The sequence below is a fragment of the Erinaceus europaeus genome, chromosome 16, assembly GCF_950295315.1.
Source record: "Erinaceus europaeus chromosome 16, mEriEur2.1, whole genome shotgun sequence".
Classification (NCBI taxonomy): Eukaryota; Metazoa; Chordata; class Mammalia; order Eulipotyphla; family Erinaceidae; genus Erinaceus; species Erinaceus europaeus.
The window spans coordinates 46,580,552-46,600,873 of NC_080177.1; the positions used below are offsets into that span (position 1 = coordinate 46,580,552).

The following is a 20,322-nucleotide window of genomic DNA, read 5'->3' on the forward strand; positions in this document are numbered from 1 at the left end:
ACATCACTCTGGCACATATAGTGTTGGGACTGAACTCAGGACCACCTGCCTGCAAGTCCACTGCTATAGCTGCTGGACCATCTCTGTGGCCCTCTCAGAGGGTAACTAAAAGAATTTGGTGGGGGTTGAGCTGTAGTACAATGGGTTAAGCACACATGGCACAAAACTCAAGGGCTGGCGTAAGGAGCCCAGTTCAAGCCCCCAGGTCCCCACCTGCAGGGGAGTTGCTTCACAAGTGGTGAAACAAGTCTGCAGGTGTCTTTCTCTCTGTCTCTGTCTTCCTCTCCTCTTTCCATTTCTCTCTGCCCTATCCAACAACAACATCAATAATAACTACAGCAATAAAACAAGGGCAACAACAACATCAATAAAAATAATAATAACCACAACAATGGTAAAAACTAGAGCAACAAAAAAGTAAAGTAAATAAATAAAATATATATAAAAAAAGAATTTGGTATCCCTTAAGGTGGTTCCAGGTGACACAGCCTGATATCACTAAAAAGAAGAAAAAACTAGTAGAGTCAGAATCTCAATCTCCAACATTTGTTTCTAAGAAAGTTGCAGAGAGAGAGATGAGGGAAAAGGGAAGAACATTTGGATATAGAAATAGAGTTATGTGTGGCTTAGAGGGGAAGAAAGGACTGTACCTGGAAGAAAAAGGGGGCAATTATGTACAAATGTAGATAGATAGTTGTAGAGATGATAGTTAACCCATGTCTGCAACCTTAGAACTGCTGTGGCTTGTTCTGGTGGTAAGGATGGTATGGAATTATACCCTTGTTGATATGTAATTTTGCAAATCAAAATTAAATTACAAAAATAACTTAAAAATAAAGCAGGTTATCATTGGGCCTTTGTGCCTGTATGGTGAAACCACTACTCCCTTTAACATTTTCCTCTCTCTAGGGAGAGAAAAAGAGAGAGGGAAAGGGGAGTCGGGCAGTAGTGGGTTAAGCACAGGTGGCGAGAAGCACAAGGACCGGCATAAGGATTCCAGTTCGAGTTCCTGGCTTCCCACCTGCAGGGGAGTCACTTCACAAGCAGTGAAACAGATCTGCAGGTGTCTTTCTCTCCCCCTCTCTGTCTTCCCCTCCTCTCTCCATTTCTCTCTGTCCTAACCAACAACAATGACATCAATAATAACTACAACAATAAAACAAGGACAACAAAAGGTAATAATAAATAAATATAAAAATATTTTTTAAAAAGAGAGACAGACAGACAGACAGAAATAGAGAGGGACTGGACACCACTGCCCAGCCTTAATAGTCTTGTTTTTTAATATGTATTATTTTTAATTTATCTTTAATTTATTAATACACATTATTTTTAGTTTAGAATTTAGTGTAATTTTGTTCACTTTATTTATTTCATATGGGATGGAGAGAGAAGCTGATGCACCATTCCAGCCCATAATGGCAGTGGGGATCAAACCCAAAACCTCAGACATGCTAGTCCTGAGCTCTACCAGTGAAGCTATTTCTTCCTCTGACCAAGATGTAGTCTACTTTTAAATTAATACTCCAGAGAAAAATTACTGCTCTGCTTTACATCTTCACTGCCTCTATTTCTCTTTGACACACAACTTTAAGCACTGAGATTTCATCCTGAGCTCAAGGAATCTGAGCAGTACTTTGCTCTGTCGTGCTAGCTATGCCTAATGGTATAATTAAATGAATATATGTACTTGTGGCTCTAGACATTTTTTGTTACCTCTGTTTGTAATTAAATGAACCTCCATTAAATAGGAAAGTTTATTTTGACTGTCATACAATTACTTTATAACACTGAAAATGCATTTATTTATGAATGAAAAAGGAACAGGGAATTAGAGCATCAAACTCAGAACCTAATTCTTTATCCACTGTGCCACCTCCCATTTCTGTGCACACTAGAAATGTTTTTAAAACTAGGTAGGGTCTGGGTGGTGGCACACCTGGTTGAGAGCACATTTCACAGTGTGCAAGGACCCAGGTTCAAACCCCCGGTCCCCACCTGCAGGGGGAAAGCTTTGCAAGTGGTAAAGCACTGTTGCAGGTGTCTCTCTGTCTCTCTCCCTCTCTATCACCCCCTTCCCTCTCGATTTCTGGCTGTCACTATCCAATAAAGATAATTTTAAAAGTTAAAAAAAAAAAAAAAACTAGTTTAGTGCAAGAGCATAGCATCAGTCTAGACATCTGCTGGCTGTACCAGTTAATGTAGCTACAGAGATGAAGGAAAACAGACTCTTACAAAAATTGTTGGTGGTTATTTTTTTGTTTTTGTTTTTGTAATCTAAAAGAATAACTTTTTATGGCATGTTTATCCATAATAAACTCCTCAGTAATAATCATTAGCCTCAGGGTTTATGGTAGCTCCCAGGTCATGAAAGCACTATTCTTCATTGACAGCTCTCTGCGCCAACCTAGTCCTGATTCCAAAAAACCTGATTCACCCCCTGGACTTGGAGAAACTTTCCTGGACTGATGATTTATGCCTGCCTTCCTCTATGCCATTTGGGAGAGAGGCTTCATTTTGAAAAGTACCTGTGCAGGTTGAACCACATGAAATCAACATTCAACCATATTTTACCTGAAAGTGTTTAAAATGCATAGATTCTCAGATGTAGCCATGAATTTTATTGATAGCCTAGATATGAAATTCCTCCTAGGCAGTGGACGATTATGCCAGCCATCTGTGGTAGTGCTTATATGTATTGTGTATATTTACTATGCAAACTACAAAGTCATATAACCTCCCTAATAATGAGAACTAGGGTAGAAGGAAGAGATTTGAAATGATTCTATTGTAAGTTTGGGTTGATTTGTACCTCATGAAAAGCCTGGGAGTGCTGAGCTGATATGTCCTAGACCCAGCTCTGCCCCTCCCAATGGGTCAAGAGCACAAAGTCTCTGGTGGGGAGTCTCCTAGGCTAATACTCTTCCTTCCTCTGATTTAGGCTGTTCCCCTCTATAAGACCAAAGTACACAGAAGCAGTTCAAGTTGCATGAAGTGGTGAAAGCAGTTTAGTATTTAAAGACCTGGAGTCTAGGGCTGGCAGGTGTTTCACCTTATAAAGTGCCTAAGGAGACAGTGTGTTCAGAAAGCCACCATTAGCAGTTAAACTTTCCCTCCTGTACTCTGTCTGAGCCTCCCTGGGCTGTGAAACTGGCAGGGAATTGGGGTGAAGAGGGAAGTGGAGAGAGAGAGCTTAGGATTTAATACTCTTCTCCCCAGAGAACAGCATCTATTAGGCCAACCCTGGATGAGGGAGACACTCTGCCAGCTTATCCAATATGCACATTTCATATGAAGTACATAAAGCAAGGTAAAATGTGGTCTAGTCAGTCACTCTGAAAGAAGGAAACCCATCACAGAAAATCTTTGCTGGGGCCAGGTGGTGGCGCACGTGGTTGAGCACATGTATTACAATGCGTAAGAACCCGGGTTCAAGTCCCCGGTCCCCACCTGCAGAGGGAAAGCTTCATGAGTGGTGAAGCAGGGCTACAGGTGTCTCTCTGTCTCTCTCATTCTCTATCACCCCCTTTCCTCTTGATTTCTGGCTGTCTCTATCCAGTAAATAAAGAAATAAAGATAATAAAAAAAATTTTTTTTTTAATCTTTGCTTGGGAATATTTCAGTAGACACACATCAGCCTGACTCAAGACTAACAGTAATACACCCAATAAAGAACATACCTTTTCACCTTCCTCCTTCAGAACACACAAGACAGGAATGCTCTAACAAGCTTGCATAGGGACTTTCTAACTATAGTATAATTTATATTATATTATATTTATATTATATACTATATATTTATATATAGAAAATGTGTAGTTCACAAGACCGTAGGACAAGAGGGGTGCAGTTCCACACAGTTCCCACCACCAGAGTTCCACATCCTATCCCCTCCATTGGAAGCTTTCCTATTCTTTATCCCTCTGGGAGCATAGACTCAGGATCTAATGATTGGGATACAGAATGTGGAAGGTCTGGCTTCTGTAATTGCTTCTACGCTAAGCATGGGTGTTGGCAGGTTGATCTATACTCAGCCTGTTTCTTTTCTATATTTATATAATTTTTACTTATAAAATGGAAATGTTAAGACCATAGGATAAGAGGGGTATAATTCCACACAATTCTCACCATCAGAGCTCCATATCCCTTGATAGCTTTCCTATTCTTTACTCCTCTGGGAGTATGAACCCAGGATCATTGTGGGGTGCAGAAGGTGGAAAGTCTGGCTTCTGTAATTGCTTCCTCGCTGAACATGGGCAATGACAGGTCAATCCATACTCCCAGCCTGTCCCTCTCTTTCCCTGGTGGGCAGAGGTCTGGGGAGGCAGGGCTCCAGGACACATTAATGGGGTCATCTGCCTAGGGAAGGAAGTTGGCATCATGGTAGCATCTGGATACTGGTGGTTGAAAAAGAGTTAACATATAAAGTAGAAAAAAAATTGTTGACTGATCATAAACCTGAAGGCAAAAATATTACAGATGAAGATTGGTGTCTCCGTTTTGGAAAAAGCTAGTAGGTCTATTTTAGGTATATTCCAAGGGGCCCATGTCTTTATTAGTTTTTGCCTGAGCCTGATATCTGATAGGCTGGTGGACTCGTTATTGTCTGAGGAGAGATGGTGTCATAGTTGGAAAAAAGGACTAGAAAGCTGGATCAGGGAAGAGAGTAGCTCACAAATATGGGGAAGTATATCAATATTATTAACTGGAAACCCCCGTCTATTTGATCTGGGGCCCATATTCAGCACAGGAACCTATGTAACCTCTGCATCCCTGTAGGTCTGAGCTCGCATTCTGTGATAACAACTAGGAACATTCCAGGCTGCACTAATTTCAGGACCCATCTTCCTCGGGTGGTAGGTAGAGTATGTTATCCAACCTCCCTTTGGAGAATGGAACATTCTCTACCATTGCCCATCTACATTGAGGACAAAGTCCTATAGGGGCCCACAAAGGGGTCCATTATGTTGTTCCTGATGGAGATGACCAGTGACAGTGGAGAGAGGGATCTGTTAGAGGTCTAGACCCATCATGTCTGTGTGGGAATCCCAGGACTCCCTAAATAGGGCCCCAGGTAATGGGGTGGCCTCTAAGCCTGTTTCTTTCTCTAGTGGGGCAGGGCTCTGGAGAGGTGGGGTTTCAAGACACATTGGTGAGGTCATCTGCCCAGGGAAATCAGGTTGGTGTCATGGTAGCATCTGCAACTTGGTGGCTGAAAAAGAGTTAAGATATAAAATAGAACAAATTGTTTAATAATAAAGAACCTAAAGGTAAAAATATAGCAGATGAGATTCAGGGTCTCCATTCTGGAAAAAACTACTAGGTCTATTTTAAGTATATTTCAAGGGGCCCATGACTTTACTAATTTTTGCCTGAGCCCAATAACTAACATGCAGGTGGGCTAAAGGTAATGTCTGGGGAGATGGCTTCAGAGTTCGAAATAGGACTAGAAAGCTGGATCAGGGCAGAGAGTAGCCCCCAAATATGGGGGAAATATATAAATATTGTTAACTGTAAACTGATCGATTTGATCTAGGGCCCATATTCAGCTCAGGAGTCTGTGTAACCTCTGCACCCCATAGGTCTGAACTCGTATTATTATTATTATTATTATTATTATTATTATTATTATTATTTTGCCTCCAGGGTTATTGCTGGGGCTTGGTGCCTACACCATGAGTCCACTGCTCCTGGAGACTCTTATTCCCTTTTCTTGACTTTGTTGTTTTATCGTTGTTGTGGTGATTATTGTTGTTATTGATGTCGGTGTTGTTGAATAAGATAAATGGAGAGAGGAGGGGGAGAGAAAGACACCTGCAGACCTGCTTCACCGCCTATGAAGTGAACCCCCTGCAGGTGGGGAGCTGGGGGCTCGAACTGGGATCCTTACACAGGTCCTTGTGCCACCTATGCTTAACCCGCTGTGCTACCACCCAACTTCCTGAACTCACATTCTATGGTCATAGCTAGGAACATTCGAGGCTGCACTCATTGCAGGACCCGTCTTACAGAAGTGACAGAGTATATTGACCCAACCTCCCTTTAGAGAATGGGGCAGTCCCTACCAGTGTTGATCCACATTGAAGGCAAAGTCCTGTAGAGGCCCACAAGAGGATCCACTATATTGTTCCTGATGGAGTAGACCAGTGACAGTGTAGAGAGAGATCTGTTAGAGGTCTAGACCCATCATGTATATGTGGGAATTCTATGGTTCCCTGACTAGGGCCCCAAATGATCAGGTGGCCTGGTTGTGACCAAAAAAGCCATCAGTCTCTTGCCAGTCTCTTGCCCTTAATCCAGCTTTTGTAGTCCTTACATTGTCTGACAAGGTTAGCCTTGGAGTAATTGAAAGAAGTGAAATAGGAAGTAGGTGAGAAGGGTATCTAGGTCTCAGCAGAAACTATTTGATTAAGTACTTAATTTTTTTAAAAAGTGCTTTCTTTAGGTCTTTCTACTTGCTGCACTTATTGAGTCACTACAAACTATTGTGCACTTTTACTTTAAGATATATATTTTCCCCTAACTTATGTATACATGTGCACATGTGCTCTATCTCATGGTCCCTGATCTATATCTAGGTTCTGTGGCTTTGTTAGGAAGTTCACCTCCTGAAAAGGAATTGAGGAGTCTTATGAGCTAGAAATGATCTCACCAGAGTAGTGGAGCTAGAGGTTTGACAGTCCATGCCTGGCATCTCTGGACACATTCTGAAGTGAAACATGTCGAGGTGCTACTGGTTGCATTAATTTGGCTGAGGTCAGCAGATGCACTATCTTATGGTATGAATCAAGAGAAGTGTACAGGAAGATGAGCCATGCTCCCAAGGTTCCAGGACTGGGAGAAGTATGGGTTTTATAGAGAATGGGGAAGATTTCTGCTGTCTTAGAGTTTAAGAAGGCAAATAGATAGTAGTTATTATAACCAGGTTATTTGTGAATTTGGTTTACTTTGACAATCCCATTGTTAGGGTTTTCTGTATCATACAAGAAAGATCTCACCATGATTTATGCTGTTTAATGCTATTTACATATAGCTGTATTCCTTTTTAAAAATATTTATTCCCTTTTGTTGCCCTTGTTTTATTGTTGTAGTTATTGATGTCATTGTTGTTGGATAGGACAGAGAAATGGAGAGAGGAGGGGAAGACAGAGGGGGAGAGAAAGATAGACACCTGCAGACCTGCTTCACCGCTTGTAAAGTGATTCCCCTGCAGGTGGGGAGCCGGGGGTTCGAACCAGGATCCTTAGGATGGTCCTTGCACTTTGCTCCACCTATGCTTAACGCTGTGCTACCTCCCGACTCCCAATTGTATCTTATATAGTAACACAACCAGTTGCTTCTGCTCTCCCTGGTCTAAGATTATAGGTGATTTAATATTTTTAAAAAATAATCATTGTTAGAAATGCATTAGCATTTTAAGCCCACTGTTAAAATTCAATCAGGTTACCAATTTGAAACTTTAAGTACTTAGATTGAAGGAATAGATACCCAAAATTGGGGTCTATGATTTAAAAAGTTCAAAAAATTCTATGTATTTTCCCCCTCTCATATTGATTAAATAGTGATTTATAAGACTACAAGGTAATAGGAGTGTATATTAGCACTATTCCCACCACCAAAGGTCTGTGTCCTTTCTCCCACCCTCCTAAAGTGTAGCTGAAAAATCTACTGTTACCCTCCACCCAGGATTTTTTTTTTTTTGGAAGGCCTCTGTTTGTCTTTTTTAGTTTTTGCCTCCAGGGTTATTGCTGGGACTCAGTGCCTGCACTATGAATCCACTGCTCCTGAAGGCTATTTTTTCCCTTTTATTGCCCTTGTTGTTTATCATTGTTGTTACTATTGTTGTTTGTTATTCCTGTCGTTGTTGTTGGATAGGACAGAGAGAAATTGAGAGAGAACGGGAAAACGGGGAGAGAAAGATAGACACCTGCAGACCTGCTTCATCACTTGTGAAGCGACCCCCCTGCAGGTGGGGTGCTGGAGACTCAAACAGGGATCCTTACACCCATCCTTGCACTTTGCACCACGTGCGCTTAACCCACTGTGCTACCACCCAGCCCCCCATCCAGAGTTTTTTACTTTGGTGCATTGTGTCAAACTCAGTCAAATTCTACGTTGCATTTCCCTTTCTGTTCTTCTTTCACAACTTCTGTTTATGAGTAGGATCATCCCATACTCGTCTGACTTACCTCACTTAATATAATTCCTTCTAGCTCTATCCAAGATGGGTCAGAGATGATGGATTCATTATTCTTAAAAGCTGAGTAGTATTCTATTGTGTATATACACCACAACTTTCTCAGCCACTCATCTGATGTTGGGCACTTGGGTTGCTTCCAAGTTTGAGTTATAACAAATTATGCTTCTATGAACATATACATACACATACCTTTTTTGATGGGTGTGACTGAATCCTTAGGATATATCCCTAGGAGAGGAATTACTGGGTCATAAGGAAGGTCCATTTCTAACTGTGTGGGTTCTCCAGACTGCTCTCCATGGGTGTTGGACCAGTTAACATTCCCACTAGCAGTCCCTTTGTCCCCACAACCTTTCCAGCATTTGATGTATGACATTCTCATACGGGTGAGGTGGTATCTCACTGCTGTCTTCATTCACGTTTCTATGACAGTGACTTGGAGCAATTTTTCATATGTCTTTTGGCCTTCTGTATCTCTTCTGTAGTGAATATTCTGTTCATACCCTCTCCCCACTTTTGGATGGGGTCATTTGCTTTTTTGTTAAGTTTGGTGAGCTCTTTATATATTTTGGTTACTAGCCTCTTGTTTGATAAATGGCTTGTAAAGATCTTCTCCCATTCTGTGAGGAGTCTCTTTGTTTGGCTGATGGTTTCTTTTGCTTTGCAGAAGATTTTCAATTTGATGTAGTCCCACTGATTTGTTTTTTACTTAATCTTCTTTGTAATTGGATTTGTTCCATTGAAGATGTCTTTAAAATTTATATGGGAGAGTCAGGTGGTAGCACAAAACGGGTTAAGCGCACATGGCACAAAGCATAAGGACTGGCTTAAGGATCCCGGTTCGAGCCCCTGGCTCCCCACCTGCTGGGGGGTCACTTCACAGGTGGTGAAGCAGGTCTGCAGGTGTCTATCTTTCTTTCCCTCTCTCTGTCTTCCCCATCTCCATTTCTCTCTGTCCTATCTAACAACATCAATGATAACAATAATAACCACAACAATGATAAAACAACACGGGCAACAAAAGGGAAAAAATGGTTTCCTGGAGCAGTGGATTCATAGTACAGGCACCAAGCCCCAGCAATAACCCTGGAGACCAAAAAACAAACAAACAAATAAACAAACATTATATGGAAAAGAGTTCTGCCAATATTTTCCTCTGAGTATTTGATAGTTTCTGTTCTAACACCCAGGTCTTTGATTTGAAAAGAGTTCTGCCAATATTTTCCTCTGAGTATTTGATAGTTTCTGTTCTAACACCCAAGTCCTTGATCCACTTGGAGTTGACTTTTGTTTCTAATAAGATAAAGTGGTTCAATTTCATTCTTCTGCATGTTTCAACCCAGTTTTCCCAGCACCATTTATTGAAGAGAGCCTTCCTCCCCCATCTAATATTTTGGGGCCCCTTATCAAAAATTAGATGTCCACAGGTGTGGGCATTTATTTTAGAGCTTTCAGTTATGTTCCACTGTTTTCAGTTCTGTGTATCTATTTTTGGTCCATTACCAGATTGTTTTGGTTAGAAGATGTGTAGTTCTTTTTTTTTTTTTTTTAATATTTATTCCCTTTTGTTGCCCTTGTTTTTTTATTGTTGTAATTATTATTGTTGTTATTTATATGATCGTTGTTAGGACAGAGAGAAATGGAGAGAGGAGGGGAAGACGGGGAGAGAAAGACAGACACCTGCAGACCTGCTTCACCGCCTGTGAAGGGACTCCCTGCAGGTGGGGAGCCAGGGGCTCCAACCAGGATCCTTAAGCCAATCCTTGCGCTTTGTGCCACGTGCACTTAACAGGCTGCGCTACTGCCCTGCTCCTGAAGATACGTAGTTCTAACCCCTAAAGTTTGAGCTATGCCTCACACAGGAGTTTGAACACTGGCTTGTGCTGTGTGCTTCCTCCTCCTCACATCCTTCCCCCCAATCCAGTTCCTTTCCTGGAGTAGAGCCCAACTTTGTTTATTATTATTAGTGATTAATTTATTTAATATTAATTTACAAAATTACATGCCAACGGGTACAATTCCACACTGTTCCCACCACCAGAGTTCAGAATCCCCCATCCCTCCATTGCAGTTCACCATGGTTCTTCCAAGGTTGCAGACATGGCTTAACCATCATCTCTACAGCTGTCTACATTTGTACATAGTTGCCCCCCTTTTTCTTCTAGGTCCAGTTCTCTTTTCCCCTCCAATGCACATACAACCCTATTACTACATCCAAATATCTCTCCCCTTCTTGTCCTCTCTCTCTGGGACCTGATGGAGCTTGAATTCAGAGCCCTCTTAACCTCTTCTCATCACTTCTCCCCCACTGGGTGTATAGATCAGAGTTGTTTTTGGGGTGCAGAAGGTAGGAGTTCTGGCTTCTATAATTGCTTCTCTGGAGAGACTTGGGCATTGACATGGTAATCCATACCCCCAGCCTGTCTCTATTTTTCCCTAGTGGAGTAGAGTAGAGCCCAACTGTGTACACATAATGCCACCCATTCCCCCTGGAGTGCTCCTGAAGAGCTCCTCATTTCCTCGTGGCACCACTCCTGTTCCTCCCCTTCCTCTTACCTCCTCATCCCATCTTGGCTCCTCAAGTCTACTCCCTTATTCATTGTGTGGAAGCATCAGGGATCTCACTGAACATTGTTTTGTGACTCACAAATTTCACCTCTGTCATTGTGTTGTGAAGTAAGAAGTTGTTGAAACACTGTCACTTGGCACAGAAGGAACAGAGTGTACATCTCAAATCTTTCTGTTAACTTCATGCCAGAATCTAGGACTCTTTGTGTTTTAGGAAAAATTGATATTGAGTGTGAGCTGGTAGTTTTAGAGAATAGTCAGCATCTCCCAGGAATCCCCTATGTGAAAAAGTATCATAGGAGTGCAGTGTGGGCAACATCAGCAGATGTCTCAAACCATCCACCAAAGAGGGAAGGCTATGATTAATAAAAGACTAAACCGTTACTGGTGTGAGACAAAGATGTACTCAGAGCTCTGTTCTCCCACACTTGTACAGGTTTGATTGACTCCAGTAGGTTTTTTCCCCTCCGTAAACTTATAAAGAATGCCTTGTGACCCCTGTGCACCTTAGATCTGGTCTCCCAGTGTTGGTTTATTTAAAAGTAGAGCAGCAAGAGGGCCAGCAGAATAGATCACTTGAATAGCTGACTGCTTTGCCATGTATGCAACCTAGGTTTGAGTCAGCTTTGGTGCTGTGGTTTCTTTCACTTGCTCCATCTTTTTTAAAGGTAGAGGAGGAAGAGAAAATCTCTTGCGTTCATTTGACTTTATTTTTAACATCAGGAGACATTTAACTTGGAGTTGTCTGCCACACCTGCCAGGAGAAAACATTAGGATGCAATCTCCAGCCAGCCTGTATCAGTGGTATAACTCAATTATCTTTTCCTACATCTTCTTGGCTACTTTTAAAATAGAGGGGAAAAAATGGGTAAGAATCTTGACCCAGGGGCCTTCAGAGAAAATTCTTTTGGAATGTCAGTAGTTATGCTTCTAGCTGTGGCTCCTGTTCATGCCCTCCAGCCCTTCTGTGAGCTGAGCTGTCCATATGTATAGTGTGAAGGCCTGCAGACCTCCCCCTCCTGCATTGCCCACATACTTCCTGAGTCATCCCTAGTTCCAATGAATGGAAGTATTGAACTTTCACCAAGTGCTTTCAAGTTTCTTGCCAACAGATACCAAACTTTGCCATTTACAGTACAGGAAAAGGAGAGGCATTCTGACTTCCTCCTTAAAATGTACACAGTGCCCTGGGCTTAGTGTCTCCTTATCCGGCTCCCAGAACAAAACATTGGCAAAATCTAAGCTAAACTTAAAGCCAGATCTGCTGAGCCACAGGATAGAATTTTCTGCCCATTTCGCTCTGCATCCATGAAACCAACACCAGGGGACTGAAGAGATCCCCCCTCCTCACCTCCAGCAGAGTTAGGGTAAAAGGTGGCATTAGGCAGGTGATGGATAGGAAATCAAGTTTGGAGAAGCTAATCTAGGACCTTCCTTAGCCCTGGCCCTGCATTCTCTCTCCAGGTGCCCCCAGACTCCAGATCTGAGGGATTTGATGTGTTTCCCATAGGTACTCGCCTTGCCCCAAGTCTCAAGCTATAGCAGACTCTAGATTGGATGCTAAGAGAGGCAGTGAAAACAGGCCCCAGTCCTTCTGCTGTCCTGCTGCTATTGTGGTAGGAGCTATGCAACAAGTCAGGATGCTTTACTCCACTGAGACAGTGACCCTGAAGGAGTAGAGGACTCCCTTGGAAGAGAAGCCTAGGAATAGTATGAAGGAGGGGTAGGTAAAACCAACGGTTTGTGGAGTCAGGCTGACCTAGGTTTAGACAGCCTTGAGTGATGCCCAGTAAGTAAATGGGCTTCTCTAAAGTTAACAATAACTCTTACCAACAAGGTTAATGTGAAAAACAAATGAGATCATATTTACTTAGAAAGGAAAGGAAAGAAAACCTGTTCAATAAATTTTAGTTAAATCAAAATTGGTCATAAGCAGGCCAGGAGATATCTCATCTATTACAGCACACATTTTGCTGTGCATGAGGCCCTGGGTTCAAGCCTGAGCACCACTTTGAAGCATCATGGATAATTAGCACCAAAGGTGCCCCATGGATTATGAAATAGTACTATGGTGTCTCTCCTCTCTTTTTTCTCTTTCTCGCAATAAAAAGAATTTTTTTTAATTAGGCTAGGAGGCCACTCAGTGCTGGTATTATGCATAAGTGAAGTTCTAGCTTCATTTCCCAGTACCACATTAAAAAAATAATTGTCTGGGACTGAGTGGTACCTCATCTGTTAGAGCACATGTCACAATGGACCTGGGTTCAAGCCCCTCCAACCTGCAGGGGAGAGGTTTTATGAACAGTGAAGCAGTACTGTAGATGTCTCTGCTCTCTGCTCTCTGTCTCTCTGTTTCTCACCCTGTATTAAACAAAAAAAAAGGCTGGCAGAGCCAGGTAGTGGTGCACCTGGTTAAGCACACATATTACCAAGCACAAGCTTCTACTCCTCACCTGCAGGGGAGATGCTTCATGAGCAGTGAAAGAGGTCCACAGTTATCTACTTCTCCCCCCACCCTCCTCTACCCCTACTCTTAGTTTCTCTCTGTTCTATCAAATAAAAATTAGGGGGTGAAATGGCCACATGGATTTGTAGTTTGGGCACTGAATCTGGTGACAAAAAAAGAAAAAAAAAGAAAAAGAGGTTAGCTACCCTACTAAGGAAAGATAGACAGTCTGAGAGTATGGATCAACCAGCCAATGCACACGTCTAGTAGAGAAGTAATTACAAAAACCAGAATTCCTTCCTTCTGCACCCCAGAGATAATTTTGGTCCATACTCTCCAAGGGGAAATGTCTCATAGGAGATGATCAGAGGGCTCTGAACCCCCAGATCTGCCAGGACCTGGAACTTTTGTGACCAGGAACCTTTTTTTTTAAACCATCACTGAGAGAGAAAAGAATTTGGAGAACACCTAAAGATTCAGACACTGTTTCCCTTACCTGAGAGGGAAGAGGGAAAAGAACGGACACCTGGAAATTATAGTAGGTATAAGTGTGATTTGACATGAAGACAGGGCCTTAGAAGTAAATTCAGATGGGCATCAGCTTCCACATAGGGTCATCCATCTTTGCTCTGGTGTGTGCTTTTTAATTTTCCTGATTAAAAGTTTAAAATATTGGAAAAACAAAAACCCATGATAAATATTGGGGGGTGGGGTGGGTTGGAAGTCTTTAACAATGAAATAAAATTCACTTCGTCTGCAGCCATACCACCCTGAACATGCCCGATCTCGTCTGATCTTGGAAATAAAATTCACTCATCTGAGCCTTATAAATACAAAATAATTTTTTAAAAAAGGGATAGAAGAAATAATTAATCGGATATATATTCAATGGAGTACTGCTCTGCAGTTAAAAAAAAAAGACAATATTGTGTCCTTTGGGACAAAATGGGTGGAACTGGCAATTATGTTTTTTTTAATGTTTCCCTTTTTTAATTTTTTATCTTTATTTTTTATTTACTGTATAGAGATGGCCAGGAATCAACAGGGAAGAGGGTGATAGAGAAGGAGAGACTGAGAGACACCTGCCACACTGCTTCACCTCTTGCAAAGCATTCCCCCTGCAGGTGGGGGACGGGGGCTCGAACATAGGTCCTTGTGCACTGTAACATGCGCTCAACCAGGTGCGCCACCACCCAGGCCCAATTATTATGCTTTATTAAGCAAGGAGGTGAAGGACAACTATGGGATGTAATAAAGAGAAGCGAAACATACGAACTTGAACAAAGAAAATATACATCTATATAGTCAACACATATCTGTGACCTTGGGAGAGAACTATGGTGGTTACCATTGGAGAAGAGTGGAAGCACAGAACTTTGGTAGTGGGAATGGTGTAGAATTATATACCTATTGGGAGCCGGGTGGTAGCACAGCAGGTTAAGCACAGGCGGCACAAAGCACGAGGACCAGCATAAGGATCCCGGTTTGAGCCCCCAGTTCCCCACCTGCAGGGGAGTCGCTTTGCAAGCAATGAAGCAGGTCTGCAGGTGTGTCTGTCTTTCTCTCCTCCTCTCTGTCTTCCCCTCCTCTCTCCATTTCTTTCTTTCTTTTTTTTTTTTTCCAAGTGGATCAAGGACTTTAATGTAAGACCAGAAAGTATCAGATACTTGGAGGATAACATTGGCAGAACTCTTTTCTGCATAATTTTTTTTTTTGCTTTTCTTTTTTAAGAAAGGATTAATTAACAAAACCATAGGGTAGGAGGGGTACAACTCCACACAATTACCACCACCCAATCTCCGTATCCCACCCCCTCCCCTGATAGCTTTCCCATTCTCTATACCCAGGGTCATTGTGGGTTGCAGAAGGTAGAAGGTCTGGCTTCTGTAATTGCTTCCCCACTGAACATGGGCGTTGACTGGTCGGTCCATACTCCCAGTCTGCCTCTCTCTTTCCCTAGTAGGGTGTGTCTCTGGGGAAGCTGAGCTCCAGGACACATTGGTGTCCTCTCTCCATTTCTCTCTGTCCTATCCAACAACGACAACACCAACAATAGTAACTACAATAATAAAACAACAGGGGCAATAAAAGGGAATAAATAAATAAATATTTTTTAAAAGTCTCAGGGAAAGTCATTTAAAAAATTATATACCTATTATAATCTTGTAAGTCATTATTAAATCACTAATAAAAATACAATAAGAAAAATAGCTGGCAAGAATTTTGGAGTCCTGTCAGTACTAAGCCCTACTAATAACTCTGGTGGCAAAAATAATAATTCACAAGAGTAACAGAAAGGGATCTGGTGGCAGGTCCTGCCAATGTCAGGGAACCATGCTAGCTACATAGCTAGCAGGTGATGTCCAGGGCACAAGTGTCATAAACCTCCTCCAGGTGCTCACACTGTAGATCAAGTCATTCCCTAGAGGGGACAAGAAACTTTGAGGTTAGAGTACTCTTTTCTTCTGATCCTAATGTGACCTGTTTCTTCCAGGTTCATGTGCTCACAGCTGCCCAATCAAGTTCTGAAGAGTATCAGCATCATTGACAGTCCTGGCATCCTGTCCGGAGAAAAGCAGCGGATCAGCCGAGGTCTGTGCCCACTTCACCCTGCCTGTCTTCCCCACCACCACCTCCTATTCCCCACCCACCTCCTACCTGACTGGATATCAGGTGTTGGGCATGTCCTAGAGAATGACTAGAACAAAATTGACTAGGAATCCTCTGGAAACATCTGGGGGCAAAGTCCAGGGGCCCAAAACAGCTTCCATGTGCAGAGGAGATAGTATAATAGTTATGCAAACAAGCTCTCATGCCTGAGGCTCTGAGGTCCTAGGTTCAATCCCCTGCATCACCAGAAGCCAGAGCTGAGCAATGCTCTGATAAAAACAAAATTAAAAAAAAGAAAAGGCCACTCCTGGGTTACAACAGCAGAAAGTCTGCAATTACAACTAAGAAACGTTCTTGACCATACCCTATTAATTACTTTGAACTCTGTCACCTACTACTTCTACTTCTCTCAGCAAAGTCTAGGCAATGCCACTTGCTGATCATTCACTTGAATATATTTAAAAAAAAAAAAAAAAATGAAAGAAAAGGGCTAGTCACAACCAGGGCAGAAGGCTCTTTCCCTACCATCCATCCACAGGTTCCAATTCCATGTTCCATCCTTACCAGTTTTGGTGTCAGTAGCAGTATTGTGCTCTGGGACACAGACAAAACAATACAGTATATGCACTTAAGCTAATAATCTCTTTTTAAAAATATTTATAAGAGGAGATGGGGGGGAACCAGTCTGACAAGGATCAAACTTATGAGAGTTCAATGCTCTATTCACTGCACCACCTCCCAGGATTCAAGGAGCTAACATTGTACCACAGAAGACAGAGAGTAGTTGTGTCATCTCAGAAATAAATGGGAATTGAAAACTGGGAAACCTGCTCTACCATAGGGATTTGTATATCAGGTAGAAGGGGAATTGCCCTGGCCTTGGGATGTATTAGGAAAAGCACCTCGGGGGCTGGGCTGTAGTGTACCAGTTAAGCTCACATAATGTGGAGCAATGACAGGCAAGGATCCCGGTTTCAGCCCCTGGCTCCCCACCTCCAGGGGGGTTTCTTTGCAAGCTGTGAAACGGGTCTGAAAGTGTTTCTTTCTCTCCTCCTCTGTCTTCCCCTCCTCTTCTGTCCTATCCAACAATAACAGTAACAGTAACAACAATAGGAAAAAGAAGGCCTCCAGGAGCAGTGCATTCATAGTGCAGGCACTGAACCCCAGCAATAATCCTGGAGGAAAATTATATATATGTATATATATATATGGTTAAACAGAGGGACCTCCTCTTTCCCCACCCCTTCTGTAAAAGGGAGTCATGTCAGCAAGCCAGAGGACACAGTTTATCTGAAGAGAGGGACTTTCTGACAAGGAAAGTGTTAGAGTATCCACCTGCAGCCACAAAATTAGGTCAAGCTCCCCTCACCTGAGCCTTGAAATGAAAGCTAGGTCTGGAGGCTTTGCTAGAAGATGATAGTGCAGATGAATTGCCATTGTCACGTCAAACAGTGAACTCTCTAGGATCATAGTGCCCTAAAAGCACAAGTCCCATCACGTAGCCAAGAGAAAATGTGCAGGAGCACAGGCACAAAGTGCACTTGTCAGGCAATTATGTCAGGGCTTTCAAGGGCTCTGCAGCCTTTAACAACTCCTTTCTCTTGGCCTGTCAGAGAAGTGGCCTTGCAACCTCAGTGGACTAGTGGAGAACTCAGAGTTGCCTTGCTAAACCTTGATCTAATACCACTTCTTCAGTTTCCCACACTTGTATATTAACATGACTGTTCAACTAGGTTCTCAGTTGTTTGCCAAACTTTTAAGTAAAAAATATCACTTATCAGGGGGTCAGGCAGTGTAGCACAGTAGGTTAAGCTCACGTGGTGTGAAGTGCAAGGACCAGTGTAAGGATCCCGGTTTGAGCCCCTGGCTCCCCACCTGCACAAGCGGTGAAGCAAGTCTGCAGGTGTCTTTCTCTCCCCCTCTCTGTCTTCCCCTTCTCTGTCCATTTCTCTCTGTCCTATCCAACAGTGACATCAACAACAACAATAATAACTACAACAATAAAACAACAAGGGCAACAAAAGGGAAAATAAATAATAAAAAAAAATTTTTTAATATATAAAAAATATCACTTATCTTCCAAGTCAAACTCTAGTTTCTATTTCATGTTCTTATGTATTTGTTTTTTTAGTAATATATTATTATTAGTGATTTAACAGAGGTTTACAAAATTGTAAGATTTTAAGGGTATAGTTTCACACTCACCACCAAAGTCTTATGCCCCCACACACACATACACACCCCTCATAACTATCATCATTCTCACAGAGATAGTTTGAGTACCATTTTTATTATTATTACTTCTTTGCTTCAAATTTTTAATATTTTTTCCCTTTTGTTGCCCTAGTTTATCATTGTTGTTGTTGTTGCTATTGTTGTTATTGCTGTTGTTGTTGGATAGGACAGAGAGAAATGGAGAGAGGAGGGGGAGATAGAGAGGGGGAGAGATAGATAGACACCTGCAGACCTGCTTCACCACCTGTGAAGTGAACCCCCTGCAGGTAGGAAGCCGAGGGCTCAGAACCAGGATCCTTACACCAGTCCTTGCGCTTCAACACCCGTGCTTAACACGTTGTGCCACCACCCGGCTCCCTGCTTCAACTTTTAAGACTTAGAAAGTGTGCTTAAACCCTATTCTTTTTTTTTTTTTTTTGTCACTGCCAAGGCCTCATCTATCCAGGGTGACCTTTTCCTTTAGATAAAAAGAGGCCAGGAGGTGCTGCACCTGTTTGAGCACACACATTACCATGTACAGGACTCTGGTTTGAGGCCCACTCCCCCACCTGTGTGTGTGTGTGGGGGGGTGCTTCACAAGCAATGAATCAGGTTTGCAGGTGTCTCTTTCTCTCTGCCTCTCCACCCCCCACACACACATTCCAACTTCTCTCTGTCCTATCAAATAAAATAGAAAAAAGAAAAAAGAAAAAAAAAAAAAGGAAACTATGGCCACTGGGAGTGGTGGATTCATAGTGCCAACACCAAGTCTCTGGTAAACCTCATGGCAATTTAAAAAGAGAGTGAAAGAGCAACAGTGCAGTGGGGGCCAGGCTTAAACTTAATTTTGCATTCGTATCCCTCTTTATAACTCTCTGACTCTAAACTTCTATAAAAAAATTATTTTGATGTTTTAGTAGCTAATAAAAGAATGTTTAGATTCTTTAAATTACTTTCTTCATGTGAGTGGGGGAACTTTGACTCTAGAGGACATCCTTTGCCCCAAAATTTCCTATCAAAAGCATCCCATGCCCCTATTTGGCATCCAGATTTTCCACTCTATGTATTTAAAAAGGGAGGGAACATACTTATCTGTACATCTTTATTTTTATTCCAAATTTCCTATTATTCTGGCTCCTGGATTGTTTGCTTCCTAAAATATTGTTGATTTCTTGATGAACCTAAACATCATCTAGGATTTATTTCTAGACTTGGCTTGAGCACAAGTGCACTCCCAGGTTTGTGATACAAACTTTTTGCCTCTGGTTCACAGTGTCCCTGTCTGCAAGGAGAACACTTTGGAAATTTCTACTGTGGCAACTGCTGTACTAACCCATCTGTCTAGCATGTACACTTTCAGCATCAAGTAGTTGTCAAGAGTTTGAAGGTGTAAGCAATTGTAGAAGCCACACCTTCCACCTTCTGCACCACATAATGACCCTGGTCCATACTCCCAGAGGGATAAAGAATAGGAAAGCTATCAGGGGAGGGGAGGGGAGGGGATGGGATACAGAGTTCTGGCAGTGATTATTGTGTGGAGTTATACCCCTCTTATCCTGCAGTTTTTGTCAGTGTTTCCTTTTTTATAAATAAAAAAAAATTTTTTAAGAGTATGATGGTTTGTATAACCTTCAATAGACTTGATTTTGGTAGTAAAGATAGTATGTATTTTCTCTTTTAAAGATCTAAATAAATCTACAAAAAAATTTCTAGGTTTGAACTTTCTTTTTTTTTTTTTAGATTTTTTTAAATATTTATTCCCTTGTTACCCTTGTTTTATTGTTGTTGTTATTGATGTCATTGTTGTTGGATAGGACAGAGAGAAATGGAGAGAGGAGGGGAAGACAGAGTGGGGGAGAGAGAGATAGACACCTGCAGACCTGCTTCACCACTTGCAGGTGGGGAGCTGGGGGCTCTAACCGGGATCCTTACGCTGGTCCTTGCGCTTTGCGCCACGTGCACTTAACCTGCTATGCTACCACCCAGCTCCCAGGTCTGAACTTTCTAACAGATCTGCCTATTTTCCCAGGACCAACTTGCTAGATAAAACTGTAAGAGTTGGGGTTAGGTGGTGGTGATTCTCCCAGTAGAGTATACACATTACCATGCACAAGAACTTGTGTTCAAACTCCATGTCTTCACCTGCAGGGGAGAAACTTCATGAACAGTAGTACAGTGCTTTAGGTATCTCTCTCTCTCTCTCTTTCTTTCTCTCTCTATCACTCTGTTTCTTCCTCTCTTTCAAAAAAAAAAAATTAGAGATATAGTCATGGAGCCACCAAAG

The 20,322-nt window shown here is 42.2% G+C and overlaps 2 protein-coding genes across 3 annotated transcripts in view; one reads left to right on the top strand and one right to left on the bottom strand.

Moving 5' to 3' along the window:
• EHD4 (EH domain containing 4) overlaps positions 1-20,322 on the top strand; it is a 128,768-nt gene that overhangs the window by 34,779 nt on the left and 73,667 nt on the right. The window contains exon 3 of the mRNA XM_007536479.3: positions 15,709-15,806. Within this exon, the coding sequence (XP_007536541.1) occupies positions 15,709-15,806 (98 nt within the window). The remainder of the gene's footprint in view (positions 1-15,708; positions 15,807-20,322) is intronic.
• The window catches only part of OIP5 (Opa interacting protein 5), a 120,506-nt gene continuing 119,979 nt past the window's right edge, over positions 19,796-20,322 (bottom strand). The window contains exon 6 of one of the 2 annotated variants that reach the window (XM_060175072.1): positions 19,796-19,910. The gene's annotated coding sequence lies outside the window, so the exon portion shown is untranslated. The remainder of the gene's footprint in view (positions 19,911-20,322) is intronic. The other variant, XM_060175074.1, reaches the window with a different exon arrangement.